A 20,519-nucleotide genomic window follows, 5' to 3' on the forward strand; every position below is an offset into this window, starting at 1 on the left:
AACACTGAGGTTTAGTATAATAGAGAGCAAAGGAACATGAGAGCACTTTTCTAAACTTTAAAAAGAAAAAGATTAATGTGGGGGCTGGAGAGATGACTTAGCGGTTAGGATGCTAGCTTGCAAAGCCAAAGGACCTCGGTTCGACTCCCCAAAACCCACATAAGCCAGATGCACAAGGAGGCACATGCATCTGGAGTTCGTTTACAGGGCTGGAGGCCCTGGCAAGCCCATTCTTTCTTTCTCTATCCGCCTACTTCTGTACCTATCTCTTTCTCTCAAATAAGTAAATAAAAAATATTGTTTTAAAAAAGAAAAAGATTAATACTCTACTAGCCCCCCAAAATAAGTCTGATTCTTAGACCAGAAGCCTAGAAGTTGTGCTTTTAAAAAATCACATTTCAAGCCAGATGTGGTAGCACATGCCTTTAATCCCAGCACTTGGGAGGCAGAGGTTGGAGGATCAACTTAAGCTTGAGGCTCCAGACTACATAGTGAATTCCAGGTCAGCTTAGGCTAGAGTGAGACCCTACCTTGAGAAACAAAATAAATTTTAAAAATTAAAAATAAAAAATCACATTTCAAAATGACTGGAAAGATGGCTTAGCAGTTAAGGCACTTGCCTGCAAAGCCTAAGAACTCATGTTCAAATCTCAGGTCCCATGTAGCCAGAGTACAGTGATGCAAAGCATGCAATGTCACATATGCACACAAGAGGGCACATATGTCTAGAGTTTGTTCAGCAGCTTAAGGCCCTGGGGTACCCATTCTCATTCTCTTTCTCAAAAATAAATAAATAGGGGCTGGAGAGATGGCTTAGCAGTTAAGGCATTTGCCTGCAAAACCAAAGGACCCGGGTTCAATTCCCCAAGACCCACTTAAGCCAGATGCACAAGGGTACGCATGAGTCAGGAGTTGGTTTGCAGTGGCCGGGGGGTCTGATGTGCCCATTCTCTCCCACTGCCCCTGCCTTTCTCTCTCTCTCTCTCAAATAAATAAAAATAAAAATAAATATTTAAAAATAAATAATTTTTAAGTAAAAAATCAAATTTCATGGAGTAAAAGAAGCATGTCAGATTGCATTATTTTTCTTAAGACAATGAAAGATGAGCTCAACTAGAATACTTGCTTTCTATTTAGTCTCAGGGTGGCCTTAAACTCACAATGATCCTTTTATCTCTGCCTCCTGAGTGCTGCATTAAAGGCGTGTGCCACCCCACCCAGCTACTACTTGCTTCCTAATACTACAAAAGTTCCCACTTTGATACTTTTCTTATCTCTTGATGCATTATGAATATAAGGTGAAAAGCAAATATTCTATTCATAATGCTGGAGAGTACTGAAGGAAAAACTTTCCCAATACTTAATGTGTAGCCCTCACACACACAAAAAAAGAAAAAGAAATACTACATCTAGTTCCAGCAAAAGAAGGTGGGGAGGGAACGTTTCCACACCATGGTTCAAAAAAGCAGACTGACCACAAATTCGCCACAGGTAAAGGAAACAACTGGTGACAAAAGCTACTGGCCAGAGTGCACCCACTACTAGAGGGGTAAGGTAATATCATCGTTACCAATCTGGTATTGTTGCACTCCATGCAATTAGACACTAGAAAAGTCCCCTGAACTTCTGATTTGCAAGCTCTCCCTCCAGAAGAAATTGCTCAGGACTTCAAAACAGATCTGCATTTCCAACCTGTGCACTAGCAATGCCAAATGTAATAACTATGCCAAAATGATATTCAGCTAGGCACACATGAGAACGTGGTTAAAGTCCATTACGATGGAAAGCATTTCATTCCCTAAAGAAAAATAATTGTTTTTCTTCTTATCATTGGTAGTTCTGAATGTTAGACATTTTTGTCCTGTGGGGTTAAAAGGTACTTAGGTGTATGACTGTGAGTGGAAAACTAGGCAACAGAGATCAGGTACTGGCAGTTGTCTCATTTACAATTACTTGTGTGTGAACCTTTAATATAAATGTGGGATCTAAAACATTAATTCAAATCAAAATGTTTCAATGAGCAAGAGTCAGTATTTCAACTTTATAACAAAGATAATTAAACCAATCAATTAACTAAGGGTCTGCCTCGGCTGACCCTTGCATATCCAATGCCACATATAGCAAATTTTAGATTTAATCATACAGTTTTTCCATGAACAAGACATGTTGTAATGCCTTATATTGGAAAAAAAACATTAAACACCTCAGCTGCTACTTCAACTAAGTTTGACCACGACTTAGATACTTTTATTACTAAAATGATGGGTTTTAAATACAAATATTTTAAAAGTGCAATGCTTCTTTAACACAAATGATAATTGTGTAAATTTCAAATGGCGGGGAGTAGGGGTTGGAGATATAGTTCTGCAGTTAAAGCACTTGCCTGCAAAGTCAAAGGACCCAGGTTTGATTTCCCAGGATGCCCATGATTCAGATGCAAAAGGTGGTACAATGCATCTGGAGTTCATTTGCAGCAGCTGAAGGCCCTGGCATGCCCATTCTCTCCCTCTCTCTCTCTCTAATAAATAAATATTTTTTTAAAAAAATTCAAATATGGAAAAAAATTTAAAAATCCAAATATGGGGCTGGAGAAATGGCTCAGTGGTAAAGGCACTTGCTTATAAAGTCTAACAACCGGGGTTTGATTCCCCAATGCCCACATAAAGCCAAATGCACAAAGGAGCACATGCATCTGGAGTTCATTTGCAAGGGCTACAGGCCCCGGTGTGCCCATTCTTTCTATGTCTCTCTTCTCTCTCTCTCTTCTTGCAAATAAATAAAATAAATATTTTAAAAAATTAACTCAAACATGTCTATGAAGGATTCTCTAAGTAGGAAAATTTCAGCCAGTATGTGTGGGAAGTAGAGAGAAAATGATATTCAGATATTCAGATAATATAAGGCAGTATGTTTCAAGTATTATGTTAATAAGTAAACCAAATAAGGGTTACAAATTTTAACAGCAAGAATGGTTATCACATTTCAAGGATTAGGAAATTACTTTAGTTATTAGGAACCTACTTAGGAGTCATGCTATATCCCATTATTTGGGTAGAGGTTTTCAGTATATAAAGAAATGAGACTATATTCCTAAAAATAAATATACTTGCTTTTTACTTAATCATTTTCCTTTTCTTAATGAGAAATACTCAAGATAAAGTAATTAGCACACGTATATACATAAAAATATACAGCTAAAATAACAGAACAAGTCCCATGAATAATACCTGAGAGCGAAAGCAATGATGGAGCTGGGCTCTTTCTCACAAACTGCAATAGGCACCCGCTCATGTTCGTACATTAAGTAGTGTTTATCTGGATCACTGTAAAAAATTTTAAAATCAAGTAAATAAGAATAAAATTAAAAGTCAAGACTGGAAAGATGGCTTAACGGTTAAGGCACTTGCCTACCAAGCCAAAGAACCAACGTTTGATTCCCCAGGACCCACATAAGCCAGACGCACAAGGTAGTGCATGTGTATGGAGTTTGTTTGCAGTTGCTAAAGACCCTGGCATGCCCATTTTCTTTCTCTCTATGCCTCTCTCTCTCAAATAAATAAATAAAAATAAGACATTTTTTAAAAATTAGAAGTCAATCAAATACAAAATCCAAAGTAAATCCTGGAATAATTTTACGATAACTAAATACTGAGCAGTATGAATATAATTAAAGCTAAAATATATGTTGATGACGAAAAATTGAATCAAACAGACAAGAAAAGATAATAAAAAAGGGGTTAGGGAATGGCTCAGTGGTTAAAGGCACTTGCTTGCAAAGCCTGTTGGACTAGTGTTCAATTCCCCAGTACCCATGTAAAGCCAGACACACAAAGTGGTACGTATGTCTGGAGATAATTTGCAACAGTAAGAGGTCCTGACATGCCAACACACACACACACACACACACACACACACACACACACACACACACACACATTCACACACTCTCTCTCTCTCTTCCTCTCTCCCTTTCTCTCAAATAAATAAATACATAAAAAGTTTTTGAAAGACAACTTTTAGCCAACTGGAAAATTATCAAAGGCTTCAAATCAGAAGGTTCTTAACTAGTCCCTCCAACACTGATGTTGTCAAATACTGGTCATGTAGTCTCACAAAATAATTTGCAGTAAGTCTAAAATATTTTGCTTTTCAATAACCTTTACAGAAATGTCTTCTAGTAACTTCAGAAATCATACTACTCGCTCCACAATGAATACCACAACACTTTGTTTTCACCGCATAGAAACTCAATGGTAACTTCATTTCTACCCAAATTGCACTCTCCAACTTTTAAAAAATTTATTTAATTTATTTGAGAGAGAGAAAGAGGCAGATAGAGAGTGAGAATGGGTGCATTATGACCTTCAGTCACTGCAAATAAACTCCAGGTGCATTCACTACCTTGTGCATCTGGCTTTTGTGGATTCTGGGGAATCGAACTTGGGTCCTCTGGCTTTGTAAGCAAGTGCCTTAACTGCTAAGCCATCCCTCCAGCTCCCCATCTTCTACTCTAATTCTTCTAGGCACCACTCAATAGTCATTCATTTTACTTATTATTTATTTACTAAACACACAATGTGCTACGGAAAAGCTATTATTTAAGCATTTTATACATGTAATGTGCTAATAATACATGAGTGAGAAAAGCAAGCATGGTAGTGTGCAGTACAGAAGGGCAAAGAGACCACCACTCCATGTGAAAGCGCAAGAGAAAAAGGTCATGGGATAAACATTTGGATCCTTCCCTCCACAAAATGGTATGTTGACATCACAGCCCACAATACATTAGGAGTTAAGGCCTTTAGGTCATGAGGGTTCAGTCATCATCAGTGGAATTAGTGTCCTTATAAAAGGAACATACATGTGACCTCTCTTGCCATCATGTGAGGATACAGGGATGACAATCCACAACTGGGGAAGAATACCCGCATCAGCACTCAACTGCTGGCAACCTGATACTGAACTTCCAGCTCCAGAACTGTGAGGAATAATCTTTTATTGTTAAGAAGCCACTCAGCATATGGTAATTCATTTTAGCAGCCTGAACTAAGACAAGAATTATAAAAGCATATTAGAGACCTAGTATGATTGGGAGGGGTACAAGGAAAACAGGGTCCGCACTAATAAAGATTTATTCAGGAAAAAAAAAATTACTGATTAAGAAACAAGGTGAGAACATGAACAAAGGTAGTAAAATTTGAGGGATGAAAAGCACGGAAGAAAGAGAAATTCAGGCCTGACACAGAAAACGGACCACTCACAGACAACCAGCCTGCAGTGTGGCACACACTGGTCTGTGATTCTCTATTTGTCTCCTCTCCAAGATCAGCTTAAAGAGCAGTGACTTTCCTAGGGAATCATGTTCTACACTCAGGGGGTGGGAGGGTGGAGCAGGGAATACAATAGGCACTAAATAAAAATTTAAGTTGAAAAAATGCAAAAGTCACTTAAGAGAAAACAAAAGTCCTTATGAACACACGGTCACCTTTTGAATAAACTTATATGACCATAACAGGAACAATATTTGATGGCCATACAAGTCAATCAGGAGAAGACAAACAAGCTTTCAGAGCCAGGTTACATGCCTTCCCAGTCTGAGTGAGCCCAAAATAAAAAAGTTAATATGAAAACATGCTTGAATCATTTCATTCCTTATGACTTACCACTTCTACAACAGTGCCCTGTTCCAGTGAATTACTGGCCATCAAAAGCTACAACCAGTAATATTGAAATCAATGAATACAGCAGTATATGTAGCAAATGCTAATGCTTTCTTCATCCTTTCACTACAAAGTAACAATGATTAGACATTCTACAAATTTCATGTCAAAAGATATTTCTTCTACTATGATGACATGAAATTTCCACTTAAGAAACACGTATCTGCAGATAAACAGACCTAAATATGTAGGAACTATATACAGAGAGACAGAGCCACTGGATTGTAAAACACTTACAAAGGAAATGGAATAGGATTATAGCTGTTTCCTGGAAGCAAATTAGCAAAGATGGCTTTCATGGTTGACTTTTCCTTCACCTGGCTATCTGTGGATCCCAGCAAATGGCCATCAAACACATCTAGAATGAAAAGGAAGAATTAGAAACATCAGGAGGGTCTGAAGAGATGGCTCAGCAGTTAAGGTGCTTGGCTTGCCAGCAAAGCCAAATGACCTTGGTTTAATTTCCCAGGACACACGTTAAGCCGGATGCACAAGGTGGGCAAAGAGTCTAGAGCTTGTTTGCAGTGGTTGGAGACTCTAGTGTCCCCATTCTCTCTCTGTCTCTCTCAAATAAGTAAATAATAAATAATTTTCTTTCTTTTTTTTTTTTTGAGGTAGGGTCTCACTCTGGTCCAGGCTGACCTGGATTTAACTATGTAGTCTCAAGATGACATAAAACTCTGTGATCCTCCTACCTCTGCCTCCCAAGTGCTGGGATTAAAGGCATGCACCACCACGCCCGGCTTAATAAAAAATATTTATTTTAAAACAACAGCAATTTCTGTTTGCTTGCAAAGAAACAAACATACATTTTATGCAACTTAAGATAGGAAGACCCTCAAAAGCCTGAATGACATTTTATTACTGAAAAATTTATATACACACGCAAAGCATGTTAAATAGTGCAACTAACAGAAATGATAAAATGAAAAGCTGTATTTCAATATGCATTTTCAACTAAAATAAAAAAATTCTAAAGAATAAGAAAACATGATGTCAACAAATCAGCAGCATTTTTCTTTCTCAGTGACACATAAAAAGGAAAGAGTCATCTCAGTATTAGACTCAGTGAAAAACAGTAAAAAAAAGAGACCTAAACTATACCTTCAGAACCGCTGGCCGTATCTAGTTCAGAGGGCCCTCCCACTGACTGCTCAGCCAGGACCTCAGGAGGAGTAGGCAGCTGAAGATGGGTAGAACTGGTAGAGCTCTGGCTAGACAGGGTTGACAAGAAACGATCCTCTAAAGAAATATACATTCTCAAATTAGCCATTTAAAAACATTAAACCATGTCTATCTAATATTAATTTTTTGTTTTTGTTTTTGTTTTTCAAGGTAGGATCTCATTCTGTAGTCTCAGGGTGGCCTTGCATTTGTGGTGATCCTCCTACCTCTGCCTCCCAAGTGCTGGGATTAAAGGAGTGCGCCATCACGTCCAGCTTATAAATGCTTTTAAATGCTAACCCTTGGAGGCTGAGGAGATTGTGCAATCATGAAAGTCTGAAATCGTCAAAGTTAATTTCCCCAGCACATATGTGATAAACAACTAGGCATGACCACACACATCTGTAACCCCAGTTCTGTGGGAGCAGAGATGGAAGAATTGCTGGGAACTGTAAAAACATCAAGCTCCAGAATCACTGAGACTTGTCTCAAGGAAATATGCGGATGAGCAATGAAAGGGGAACATTGATGTTTCTGGGCCAACTCGATGCTTATGGAGTGTATCTATCTATACACACAGATGTAAACGCTACATGTTTTATACCATACATATATCAAAACCACACAGATTACAAACATTGATGTACAAATACACATACAAAATGTCACGGCCCATTTCAACTTTAAAACACAGATTTTTAGCTTTTTTAAAAATTATCAGCCAGGTGTGGTGGTACACTCCTTTAATCCCAGCACTTGGGAGGCAAAGGTAAGAGGATCACTGAGTTCAATGCCAACTTAAGACTACACAGTGAATTCTAGATCATCCCGAGTTAACTGTGAGACCCTACCTCAAAAATTTTTTTTAAAATATTATCTAGGTTAGCTCTTATCACAGAAAGACACAAAAAGCCATAAAGGCTATAGAACTTAAGCACAATCAAATCTTGGTGGTAGTCTTAATTGTCAACCAACTCTGACTTCTTTGAATATAGTATTAATTCTACTATAGCATAATGTCTACCTAAGTTTTATTCAGTTTGACAGCAAATGAAATTAGGACACATTGGGAAAAACTGCATGCTCATTTTGGGGGAGGAAAAAATCATTAAGTTATAATCATTATAGAAAAATTTCAAAAATGGTGAGTTCTTGTACAACAGACAGCCTATTTAAATTTCCCCGCAAAGTTTCCAAGATGACACCAATTTACTCAATGAAACACTACAAAAGACACCTTTAAACCAAGAAAATATTTCATTAACATAAAACGTAAATGGGGGGGGGGAATTTCCATGGGATATTTTTTTATAATCATGGAAAATGCTAATAAAAATTTAAAAAAAAATAAATGAAACATTCTAAATTTTTTGTAGTGAAGCAGGAGTTGACTTAGGAACAAGCAAACAGCAATACATTGTTTTCTGTCTTCTTCCCCATGTTTTATGTATTTCTATATCCTAAATTATCTTCTTAGGATATAATGCATAATACCAGCAAGTTATAAAGCTCTATAATAAAGAAAACTTGGCTATAAACAAATGAATCAGAAAAAAATGCTTGAAACTGGCACATAAAAACATCTTATGCAATGGGAAGTTCTTTAGTCCAATAGCGAGTATTAGTAAATTTAAAGACCAACCTTTTTCTCCATTTTGAAGCCCTGGAGAAATATTCCTTGGAGATGTGTCCATTGCACTTATCTGTGGGGACATCAATGTTGTTCCTCAGGATACAATAATATCACATTTTTGAAATAGTTTAACCCAGTGAATCTTGAAGGTTTTAGTATCAAGTCCTGTTTAAACTCAAAAATTACTAAAAACAAAACCCTCTTAATAATTTAAAGTACTTTTTATCTGATTAGTCCTTAAGCCTTTAAATATACATAAGAAAAATAAAACTATTTTTCAAATTTAAAGTACTGGTGAAAAGCATTTCACTAAGTATCTCCGATGTCTGGCAACCATAAGCATGCCAGAGTCAAGCCTGGCCTCCTCCTCCCACGTGGAGATGACTGCCATGATGATCATACTCTGAGTACAGACAGGCTGCTCATGAACAGGAATTGTAGGTGACCCTAAGGAATCTCTGAACCACACTTTGAGAGAATTGTTCTAGGGCTGTGGAGATTGCTCAGTGGTTAAAGGTGCTTGCTTACAAAGCCTGATGGCCTGGGTTCAATCCTTCAGTACCCATGTAAAGCCAGATATGCAAAGTGGTACATGCAGCTCGAGTTAGTTTGCAATGGCAAGAGATCCTGACATGCCCATACACTCCACTCTTTCATGCACGCTCTCTCTCACACACACACTTTCTCTCTCTCAAATAATTTTTTTATAGACACTACTGTTCTAAACAGCAGTTCATTTTGCCATGAAGGAATCTAGTAATACTTTTAAAAAGACTTAAATACTTAAAAAGTCCTGTGAGCCTAGTAATCTTTAGTTAAACATGAATGATTTTGATAAATATTTCAAATAAATATCATTTCAAGCTATGATATCAAAGCAATTGAGATAACATCTTCGTGAAGTCTCACAACTTTACCATGTATTAACTGGCCACTCTGTTGTGTGATACATGGAGATAACTGCATTTCTATCAAGGAAAGAACACAGACAAGACTATATTTTATTACCTTGCTTTCTTCCCCTTGTCTCAGTCTTCCAGGGCTCGGAGGAACTGAAGGCCTCTTTCTACCCTTTTCCTGTTGGAAAAGATCTTGCAACCTACAGCCAAAGGCAACAACAATACTGTTTTGTTTCTAGCATTCTGAATGGCATTTGTGTATTATTACATATACTTTTTTTTAAATTTTTTTTGTTCATTTTTTTTTAAATTTATTTATTTGAGAGCGACAGACATAGAAAGAAAGACAGATAGAGGGAGAGAGAGAGAATGGGCGTGCCAGGGCTTCCAGCCACTGCAAACGAATTCCAGACGCATGTGCCCCCTTGTGCATCTGGCTAACGTGGGACCTGGGGAACCGAGCCTTGAACTGGGGTCCTTAGGCTTCACAGGCAAGCGCTTAACCACTAAGCCATCTCTCCAGCCCTTATATATACTTTTATCCTTACAATCTAAAATTAAAACAGTGAATGTTTTTCAACTTGGGTTGCATCAGACTTTAAAGTCATTGTGCCTCTTCAACTACTACTCCTGATGCCTAGTCAACTGATGAGGAGCTGCTGTAATGGTATTACTACAATTACAAAGGAATAGCGAACTATTACATAAATACTTTAAGTAAATAATGAAAGAATGGTATAAGATAAACATGTTAATATATTTGGAAACTCATGTACCCAAACCAATTATCCCTGTGACATACTAATTCACTAAATTCCAATTAGCAGCACACACATTTGACACAATGAAGGCTGTTCCCATCTTTGTTATTATATCTTCACAAGCCATCTAAAGACTAGCATATAACTTGAAAGGATGAAAAGTAGACAAAGAAAAACTATTGTATGAGAAAAACGAAATATCTACAATTAACTGCTTTTTGAAAACATTTTTTATTTAATTTATTTGAGAGGGACAGAGAAAGACAGAATGTACACACCAGGGCCTCTAGATATTGCAAAGAACTGCAGACACATGGACCACCTCGTGCATCTGGCTTATTTGGGTACTGAGCAATCTGAACCTGGGTCCTTAGGCTTCACAGGCAAGTGCCTTAACCACTACTAAGCCATCTCTCCAGCCCAAATTAATAAATACTTTTAAGTTGAAAAATACTGCTTAGTTCCATCATAGAGCACTTGCCTACAGACCCTGGTTTAGTTTCTAGCACCAGAAATAAATAATTAACTAACTAATTTTGGAGTATCATGGCAGAGAAAATTTGGCCATAAAATCAGGACAACAGTCATACCTGTTATTCCAAGCTTGCAACACTTCACAGAGACTTTGCTTTTTAGCAATGAGAGACTCAAAGACTGACTGCAGCTGCTGTGGGGTGTCTACAGAGGAAGACATAAGTCTTGCTTGCATTTTCTCAATCCAGTTCTTGAACTCACCTTCTTCCATCTGAAAGGCAGCAAATACAATGAGGTATGCATCCAAAGAGATTTCTAACAAGTAAATAGTCAACTTTTAGATTTTCTATTAAAGAAATCAATTACCTCTTTTTGTGCAAAAATGTCTTCCATTTTTTCCTCTCTTGTTTTGCTAAATGTATCAGTTTTCAAAGATGCAAGTCTTTCGTCAACAGCTAGATATACCTGAGAAACTCTAAAAATGCAGAGAGAACATTAAACATGACAGAGGCACCAGAATCAAATGATCTATCTCAAATAAATACAGAAAATATGTCCTATGTAAAACTTCAATAGAAAAAGTTTTACCTAATTAAAAAGGTAGAAAAAAGACCTCCAAAATTGTAGTTCAAAGTTTTATTTGTTATGGCTGTTTTTCCCTGTATTTTTATATTTTTATTTTTCAAATTGAGGATACAATATATAATTAAAAAATAAAGTAATTTACATTTTATAATAAAGTTAAATGAACTTGGTAACTTAAAACTACTATAGGTTACCAGCACTATTATACAAAAACTGGATGATCTAAGAAACTGAAACTTACTTCTGAAAAAAATCCTTGAGATCCTGAAGGAGGGAGACTTTTAATGGGGCTTGGCGCTTGATGAATATTTTGGGAAGTGGAACACATACTTCAAGAAGCCGAATAGGAGAATAACTGAAAGAAGAAAATATAACAGAAGTGAAAAAATATTTTTAACTCTTTGTAGAGACATTCTATATTTAAGATATATATACAAATGGTCTATTAAATATTAATGAGGAATAAAGAAAATAAAGAGTTGTTTCAAACAATCATAAAGACATAAAACAGACTTCAATTATTTGAAATGTCTTCCCCAGCTCTTTTAAAATATAACTAACTTTATTTTCCCAATTATATATTGTATGCTCAGTTTGAAAAAGAAAAATGTAAAAAATATAGGAAGCTTTCCCCATTTGCTGTAAAACCAGAAATGACTTCAATGCAAACCTTTATAAGGGAGGAAAGGCACTCCCTCCAATGACTAACTTAAATAAAGTTATTCATTACCTTCCCAGCTCTTGATGGCTCTCCATGAGCCTTTAATTCCCTTCTACCTGAGTTGACAAGTAAATGCTATATCCCTCGACATCATAACTATATAGTTAAAAAGTCCTTGCCTTAAAAAGCAAATGTGCTATCATTAACAAATGGTTCCCCAGCATGTTGTATGCCAGACAGATTTAGATGTTTTAGATGCTGAGGCTATAGCAACAAAATTCCTGCTCTCATAACCAGAAGTAATGAAATCTGGGTGATAAACCAAACATATTATTTTAACCTCCACAATTATTTCCTTCTCAGGTACAATTTGCACGGAACATAAGAAATAATAAAGTAGCAGGCAGACATATGAGGAATGGGCAGCTGAGAGGAGGAACAAGCACCAGGGCCCTAGGCAGGAAACTAGCTGATATAGTTGAGGCCCAGCCAGGGGGCAGTGAGACTGCAGCGGGGCAAGCAAGGGGAGAGGAGCAGGGAAAGAGAGACCCTGGGTAGCCAAAGTACGTAAGAGCATATAGGCCAGACAAATGGATTTTGGTGTTGACTCAGGGTAAATCTACCTTTTGTAGTGTCTAGAGCAGAGGAATGACTTGATTTGCCTTTGGCCAGGATCACTGACTGGCGTGCTGAGAGCAGGCTGCAAGGACAAGCCAAAGCAAGACTGGCTGGATCTACTGCAATCATCTCCATAAAAGGTGAGAGAGGCTTAGACACACCAGCAGAGCTGAGGGAGGTGAAGTGTTCAGGATCTTAAGTTCTGAAAGTAGAGCCTGAAGGCTTTCTCAAATTATTTACTACCACAATAGTGATGACCTATTCTCTGAATTTGGAATTTAACTTTGTCAGAAGTATCTCATTATCTTTTTGATAATTAATGTCCTAGCAAAAGATAACAGACTTCAGGATGCCAAAACAATGAAGCAGGAGGCTTGCAATAGAAGACACATCAGGTTCAAAGATGTCTGCCATCACTTGTCAGCTCTATCAGTAAACAGACAACAGTATTATACTTATTTGGAACATCTGTTTTCTTTTCTTTTTTTTTTTTTTTTTGAGGTAGGGTCTCACTCTAGCCAAGGCTGACCTGGAATTCACTATGTAGTCTCAAGCTGGCCTTGAACTCACAGCAGTCCTCTTACCTCAGCCTCCCGAGTGCTGGGATTAAAGGTGTGCACTACCACACCCGGCTTATTTGGAACATCTATAATGCCTATGCATAAGGATAGTGATAATCCCTATTTCTGAGGATTGGGAATAATTAACACTGAAAGCTCTTAGGATCTAGCCATGCACATATGCAAGGATGGAGATAAAGAAAGACACATACAAATTCAATCTAGTAAGTATCACAAACTCAAGGAATGTGATAATGTACAAGATCCCTTCCTCTTACCTGAAAGATGCCACCATCTGATTATAGGAGAAATATTGGTAGTAATCATGGTGGATGGAATGACCACATGGCTCAGCATTAGCTCTGCGTGTGTACTGGTGCCCATAAAATCGAAGTTCAAGGTACTTAGCAAATGACATAGACCAGGATTCATTGGAAAGGGCAACAACTGGTGTTACCTGGAATTCAACCAAAATAATTCATCTAATCACAAAATGAGAATCTCATTCTTTTAAGCATATTCTCCGATACAAACAATGTATTTTGACTGAAGAAAACTAGGAAAAGAACAAAATCTTCAAAGGTGGTTAGAGTTGGGCAATCTCTCTAACAATTTCTCCAACAAGAACATGCCTACATTGTTTACTTTCTCTACAAATACTTTAATGGTCAAAAAAATGGACATAAATGCTGGGTACGGCGATGCATGCCTTTAATCCCAGCACTCAGGAGGCAGAGGCAGGATGATTGCCATGAGTTCGAGGTCACTCTGAGACTACATAGTGAATTTCAGGGCAGCCTGGGCTAGAGTGAGACCCTACCTCAAAAAAGCGAAAAACAAAAATAATTTAAGAAAAAGAGTGGACATATATTTAACCATTTCATGCTTATGAGCTTTTGAAACAGTTTGACCTTATTTGCATAATGCTTTGATGAACTATGTTACATGTCCATACTCAGAAATATGCATACTTATTTCCTTAGGATAAATCAATAAAGATGCACACTGACAAATCAAACAATAATGGCCTCTGACATTTTCTGCTATATTCCCTTCAAAACACTGGACCATTTCACACAAACTTCAACAATAGTAGTACTTCAGAATACCAACTTCCTTACTTTCTTGCCAATCCCAGGAATTACTCATCTTTGAAATATGATTCCTTTAAAAATAAATCTTAAGAAGCCATTTTACTTATTACTTAAATCACTAATTAAACTTACCTGCACAATGACTGGCCATTTGTAATGAATTTGCTTTATCAAGCTACTATGCCCATTTTTTCAGCTACTATTACTTATGGAAATTTAACATTAAGTATATTTGTTGGGTCCTACATGTTGTAACTTTTCTTACACTAACTGATTTAGTTTTTGTGTAATAAAACTCTTTTCCTGCCGGTTGTAGTGGCACACACCTTTAATCCCAGCACTTGGGAGGGAGAGGTAGGGGGATCGCCATGAGTTGGAGGCCACCCTGAGACTACATAGTGAATTCCAGGTCAGCCTGGACTACAGTGAGACCCTACCTTGAAAAACCAGCCAGACCCTGCCTCAAAAAACAAAAAACAACAACAAAAAAAATAAAAACCTCTTTTCCCTTCTGGAATAGCCTTCCAAAGCAGAAGATTCAGTTTTTAAAATGAAAAGAACATATGAAAGCATACCAGACACACAGATCAAATTTAAATCATTCACTTAATTCAACAGTTAATCTATGGAGATCACAACAAAATACTACCAGTGTCTACCTAGAACTGAAGTCCTACGAGTATGAGCATTTGTATAGCATGTGCAAGATCCTGATTGAATCGTCAGCATTCAATCACAAAGGGCATGAAGGACTGACAGTTCCTAGAAACCACTCAAGCTAGTATGCAGTGGGTGCACTGCTGCAGGAAGAACAAACTTTGACTGCCCTTTTCAGTTACTCTTGCTCTCTTTCTCTCTCCACATATGCATGTTTAAGATGGATATATACATGTATGCTTTTATTTTTAAGCAGGCAAGCTGTAAATCTTGGCAACTGCCAGGAGCAGAGAGACAGAGAAGAGAAAAAGAGAATCATGCCTTGTTGGTTAAGGTTAGCAATGGACGTCTGAAAGCACAGTTGAAAAAGGGTCTTCAAGACAGGCATGGTGGTGCACACCTTTAGTCCCAGCACTCGGGAGGCAGGTAGGAGGATCACCGTGAGTTCAAGGGCACTCTGACACTACATAGTGAATTTGAAAAACCAAAAAAAAAAAAAAAAAAAAAAAAGAGGGTCTACAGAAAAAGAGTAAGAATTCCAAAGGATCAGAGCAAGCATACTAGGACTATGGCTCTTCCAGAAGAACAGATAAAAGGGGGGAAAGGAAAAGTTGACACTTTTTGAATTAGAACTCAGGAAAGTGAGCAGGCTGATCAGTGCAAACATGCAAGCAACTGTCTCAATTATAATATTAATGTTGGTCACACTATTTTGTTATCTGTAATGCTCATATATGCCTTTCAAAAGAAGTCGATATAACAATAGAGTTAAATTTAGTGTACTTTCACTGCAGTTTCTACACAAAATTATAAACTAAAAAAGTTCCACAGTTAGGTAAGTAAAGATAGACACATGTAATAATAATAAAACATGCCCTTTTGTCAAGTATGCACATGAAAACCAGTATAGATCATCAACCAAGTCTCATCCATAGCTTTTCAGATAAACTTGTTGATATTGGCTCAAATTTACCAGGTAATCATTCTAACATATCATAGCTGTTGCTTTTATAAGTCTGTCTCCTCCCCAAGAGGATGGGAGCCATTTCTTCTGCTTTTTCCATTTCTAGACCACAGCACAGTACTTGGCACATAAATGATACTAAATGAAAAAAACATCAAGGAGAACTATCAAAATACAATCTCAATGTATTTTACTAGGCAAGGCATGTATTTTATTTAATGGCTTATATATTCCTCTAGCGGGATCTTCAGCACAGGAAAATAAAAAATTAGGAGCATAATGATGAATACAAAGTCTAGAGTACTGCTGACTACCCAACTCCCCACAAAAGAACTATACAAATAAAGAAGTGCCACACGAAATAGTAGAGTAACAAGGTATACTTGTTTGCAGATTCTGCACCAGGAATATGTGAGAATTGTATGCTGATATCCAGGCACTGGGGAATCCAACTCCTTCAGGATTATCTGCACACAGCCTTGGCCATGAACAAAGCGCCGAATGTGATGCACCATGGGGGTGTCACAGAACATGCTAGGACACTGGTAAGAAGGCCTGTGACAAACAAGAAAGTCCTTCTCACATTAAGCATGAAACAGAGGGGCCACACACAAACAAACACTTTAGTCAAGAAGGGCAGCCTCCTCCTGACAGTCTATACTGGCTGACTGTACTGAACTGCGGCTCAGCATCCCATCCAGCTACAGCACAGAGATACTGCTGTTTGTTAGGCACCGTCTATGGCCAAATAATTTCAAACCTTTCATTTACCCATTAAGACCTAGACATTTCTGAGGATTTCATTTCCTACCAAGGAGGCTAGTGAAGACACCACCACACGTTCTGTGTGCATGGTAGGAACAGTAAACTTTACAATGCATGTAGCTTCTCTTGCTTCTCATTGGAATCATTGTAAAAAGACACCTTGAACAATCTTAGGAATGCTGGGGGAATTGCACAGGCACACACATGGTATACTCTGATAGGTGAGATGAAAGTGAGGACAGAACAATACTTGACACGCAACCCATGATCCCACTTGAGCTTCAAAACCTCGGCTTCCATGGGCTGGAGAGAAGGCTTAGCGGTTAAGGCGCTTGCCTGCAAAGCCAAAGGACCTTGGTTCAATTCCCTAGGACCCACATAAGCCAGATGCACAAGATGGTGCATATATCTGGAGTTTGTTTGCAGAGTGGCTAGAAGGCCTGGCGCACCCATTCTCTTTCTCTCTGCCTCTTTCCCTCTCTCAAATAAATAAATAAAAATAAAATATTTACTTAAAAAAATCTCGGCTTCCAACTGCATAATGAATCATAAGAAAAAAATAGCTCTTACCTGAAACAGTATCTTTCTAAAAATATTCCCAATGTGAGATCATTCTTTCCATAAAATTCCATTGTTACAATCCTAAAAGAAGGGATAATTTCTGAGAAACAAGCACTACCACAAAGCAAAGCTATGTCAAGACAGCACTTATCTAATTGTTAAGTGTGCCTGCAGTGAAGCACTAAAACAGACGGTATTTGTTGCTGCAGAACAGGCTTTACTCCATCCCATCAAACAAGTGTAGACTAGCCACACCACAGCATCTTTTTCACTCCCAATCCACCAGTATCTTCTGAAACTATTTAATGAGGATGCATAAGCTATAGTATTAATTTCACAAAGCTAGTGTGCATTGGGAAGATTGTTATACAATAGTTTCCTTTATAAAGCCTCAAGACCAATCAAATGAAAAGATACCTATCTTGTTCTCTACTCCACACTTTACAGAGAATGGGGAATGCCAACACTTATTCTTCTAACAAGACAGCTCCTAATTTTTCATCTAACTTACAGCTGCCTACAAATAAAAGGCTGTGGCCACATGTCTGATGACCCCTGCATCTTATTCAAGTGGTAAACTAGGAGATCTACTACACTCCCAGAGAAAATTCCTATGGGTTTCCCCAATAGAGGTTTAAAGTCAACCTAAACTATACCACTTCTAAAAATCTGATCTCTGCTAGAAATAAGTGTTTTATCTGGAAACAGTGTTACAGAAAAGTATAGTTATATTCTATCCCAACTGCACATGAAGGCACATGAGTGCTGGGGATCAAACGTAAGACCTTGTACTTGCTAAACACACACTCTACCACCCAGTCCTGCACAATACTAAAGGTAACCGTGTAACATAAAGCTAGTGACTAGTATTTGAAATATTATAATAATGTTAAGTGTATTTGTTTGTACTGAGAAGTTTTAGAACATCTATTTAGCATGAAATTTGGGAGTAAAACTCAGTAATAAAAGGCTAGGATCAGCAGCAGAATGTATGTCTGACACGTTTTCAAAGCTCTGGGTTCAATCCTCAGTACCAAAAATAAGGTGAAAGGCAGACTGCTTTTATTAAAAAAAAAAAAAAAAAGGACACCAAAGAAAAACCTGCCTGAAGTGTACATGCTATCATCAAATATGCAGGGTTTGGTTTTTATAAACCAGCTTTTGTGGGTCAACTTTCTTACTTTTAAAGCAGAAATTTCTAATCACTCATTTTTTTAACTTTTACAATATTCTTACTTCTACTAATGAATAAAATTTTCAGTTACTTTACAAATTTAAAAGTTCTATGAGAACCTGGGTGTGGTGGCACAAACCTTTAATCCTAGCACTTGAGAGGTAGAGATAGGAGGATCACTGTGAGTTCACGGTCACCCTGAGACTAAAAAGTGAATTCCAGATCAGCTTGGGCTAGAGCAAGACCTTACCTCAAAGCAAACCTCCCCCGCCCCAACAAAAAAGGTTCTATGAATTTATGTATGACTAGCAATGTGTCCTGTACCTAAAAACAAATCCTAACATTTGCAGTATTTTTTAGTAGCTGAAATTTTGTTCTTAAGTGTGACAGCTTAGGGAGAAGCACCTTACCAAGGACTGACACAGGCACTGGGAGCGTTGCTGGACTGGGCAGATGAGCTGCTAAAGAGCACACAGAGCCGCTGGTGGTTAGCAGGATTCAGACAATCCACCTGGGGACAAGCAAGGGACACATGAGCAACAAGACACTGGAATACACCAGAATACAGTCCATTCTATTAGAAACTCTAGATTCAAAATGACAAAAAGCTAAATATAAGAAAGAAGAGAAAAGGTGTTTGACAAACACAGTAAACAAGAGTCTGAGTCAAGTAAAAATACAAAACAAGTAGACGGGGATAGACTGGCAGTAGCATCAGAGGTTGAAGATTATCAATTACAAGAGACCTTATCTCAAAAACCAAGCAAAAACATATTCCACATTTCTTGCTCACTAACATCTACCCCATGTATGTATGTATGTATGTATGTATGTATGTATGTGTGTGTGTGTGTATGTGTGTGCGTGTATATGTATATATATGTATATATATATATACATATACACGCACACACATACATACATATATATATGTCCTAGTGATTTTGTGTTAGTAAAAATAAGATAGTTATACAATATATTAAAACATACCTTGTTTAACTGTTAAAAATTTATCTTGCACACAATACATACATATACACAAACATATATACATACACACAAATATACAAGAAAAAGAACATACAATAGGCACTATCTAGATTATTATATGAAACCCAATTCATCCTTTGAGGTTTATGTACTGAAGACTTTCCCCCTAGCTGATAGTGCTATTTTCGGTGGTTCTGGAAATTTCAGGACGTTTGGCCTTGCTGGAGTAACTAGGTCACTGGGGCATAACCTTGACAACCCTTCTACTTCTCTCTCGGCTTCCCTCCACTACGGTGTTGCAGCTTCTCCCAAATGCTTATCACCATGATGATGTTTTGCCTCACCATGGGCCCATAAGTAATCAAGACAAGGACTATAGACAGAAAACTACGAAATCACGAGCTAAAATAAATCCTTCCTGCCTTGTTTGTTTATGTCAAGTATTCAGTCACATCAACAAGCAAGTAACACATCCTGGGCTGGGGAGATGGCTCAGTAGTTAAAAGAGCTTTCTGTGCAAGCCTGATGACTAGAGATGAATCCCCATGATCCCTGTAATCCCAACATGTCTATGGCAAAGGGAGGTAGAATCAAGAGAATCCCAAATTCTGTGAGCCAGCTAGCCAGGGGTTCATAATGGCAAACAAGAAAGGACCAACACGCTGAAGTTGTCCTCTCTGACCTCCACATGCACATACATATATACACATCTCACACAAACACAAAGTAACACATTCTTGTAATACAAACAAGTAAGCACAACACACATAAATGTCCATGTACACACATTCTTTAAAAATACAAGCATTCTTACACTAGTATGTTTAATTAGCTCTACAAAAACAGAGAAGTCAGGTGTGGTGGCACACACCTTTAATCTCAGCACTTGGGAGGCAGAGGTAGGAGGATCACTATAAATTCAAGGTCACCCTGAGACTACATAGTGTGAATTCCAGGTCAGACTGGGCTAGAGTGAGACCCTACCTCGAGGGGAAAAAAAGAAGACATGAGAGGAGTCCTAAGTCAGTTATATAAATACACATAAATTAAAAGAAATTCCATTATCACTTTTTAAATTTATACAAATGTGTATGAAGTTTTTGAGAGGTAATTCTGTGTCTCTCATAAAAAAAAATTATCTAGCACCATTTACCACTTCCTTTACTAATAAAACTGTCTTTTGTTACAAAATCTTATTACTTCACCTAAACATAGATTTCAGGGGCTGGAGAGATAGCT

The 20,519-nt window shown here is 37.7% G+C and overlaps 1 protein-coding gene across 5 annotated transcripts in view; it reads right to left on the reverse strand.

Annotated features, from left to right (window-relative positions):
- Nucleotides 1–20,519, reverse strand: part of Pikfyve (phosphoinositide kinase, FYVE-type zinc finger containing) — a 77,839-nt gene that overhangs the window by 12,827 nt on the left and 44,493 nt on the right. For all 5 annotated transcript variants that reach the window (XM_045147387.1, XM_045147389.1, XM_045147388.1 and 2 more), the window contains 12 exons: nucleotides 18,701–18,801; nucleotides 17,126–17,197; nucleotides 16,174–16,345; nucleotides 13,354–13,532; nucleotides 11,478–11,591; nucleotides 11,018–11,126; nucleotides 10,768–10,922; nucleotides 9,526–9,616; nucleotides 8,527–8,587; nucleotides 6,825–6,962; nucleotides 5,958–6,078; nucleotides 3,228–3,323 (listed from right to left, as the gene is read on the reverse strand). In XM_045147387.1, coding sequence (XP_045003322.1) covers nucleotides 3,228–3,323; nucleotides 5,958–6,078; nucleotides 6,825–6,962; nucleotides 8,527–8,587; nucleotides 9,526–9,616; nucleotides 10,768–10,922; nucleotides 11,018–11,126; nucleotides 11,478–11,591; nucleotides 13,354–13,532; nucleotides 16,174–16,345; nucleotides 17,126–17,197; nucleotides 18,701–18,801 — 1,409 coding nt within the window. The remainder of the gene's footprint in view (nucleotides 1–3,227; nucleotides 3,324–5,957; nucleotides 6,079–6,824; nucleotides 6,963–8,526; nucleotides 8,588–9,525; nucleotides 9,617–10,767; nucleotides 10,923–11,017; nucleotides 11,127–11,477; nucleotides 11,592–13,353; nucleotides 13,533–16,173; nucleotides 16,346–17,125; nucleotides 17,198–18,700; nucleotides 18,802–20,519) is intronic.

The sequence above is a fragment of the Jaculus jaculus genome, chromosome 4, assembly GCF_020740685.1.
Source record: "Jaculus jaculus isolate mJacJac1 chromosome 4, mJacJac1.mat.Y.cur, whole genome shotgun sequence".
Classification (NCBI taxonomy): domain Eukaryota; kingdom Metazoa; phylum Chordata; class Mammalia; order Rodentia; family Dipodidae; genus Jaculus; species Jaculus jaculus.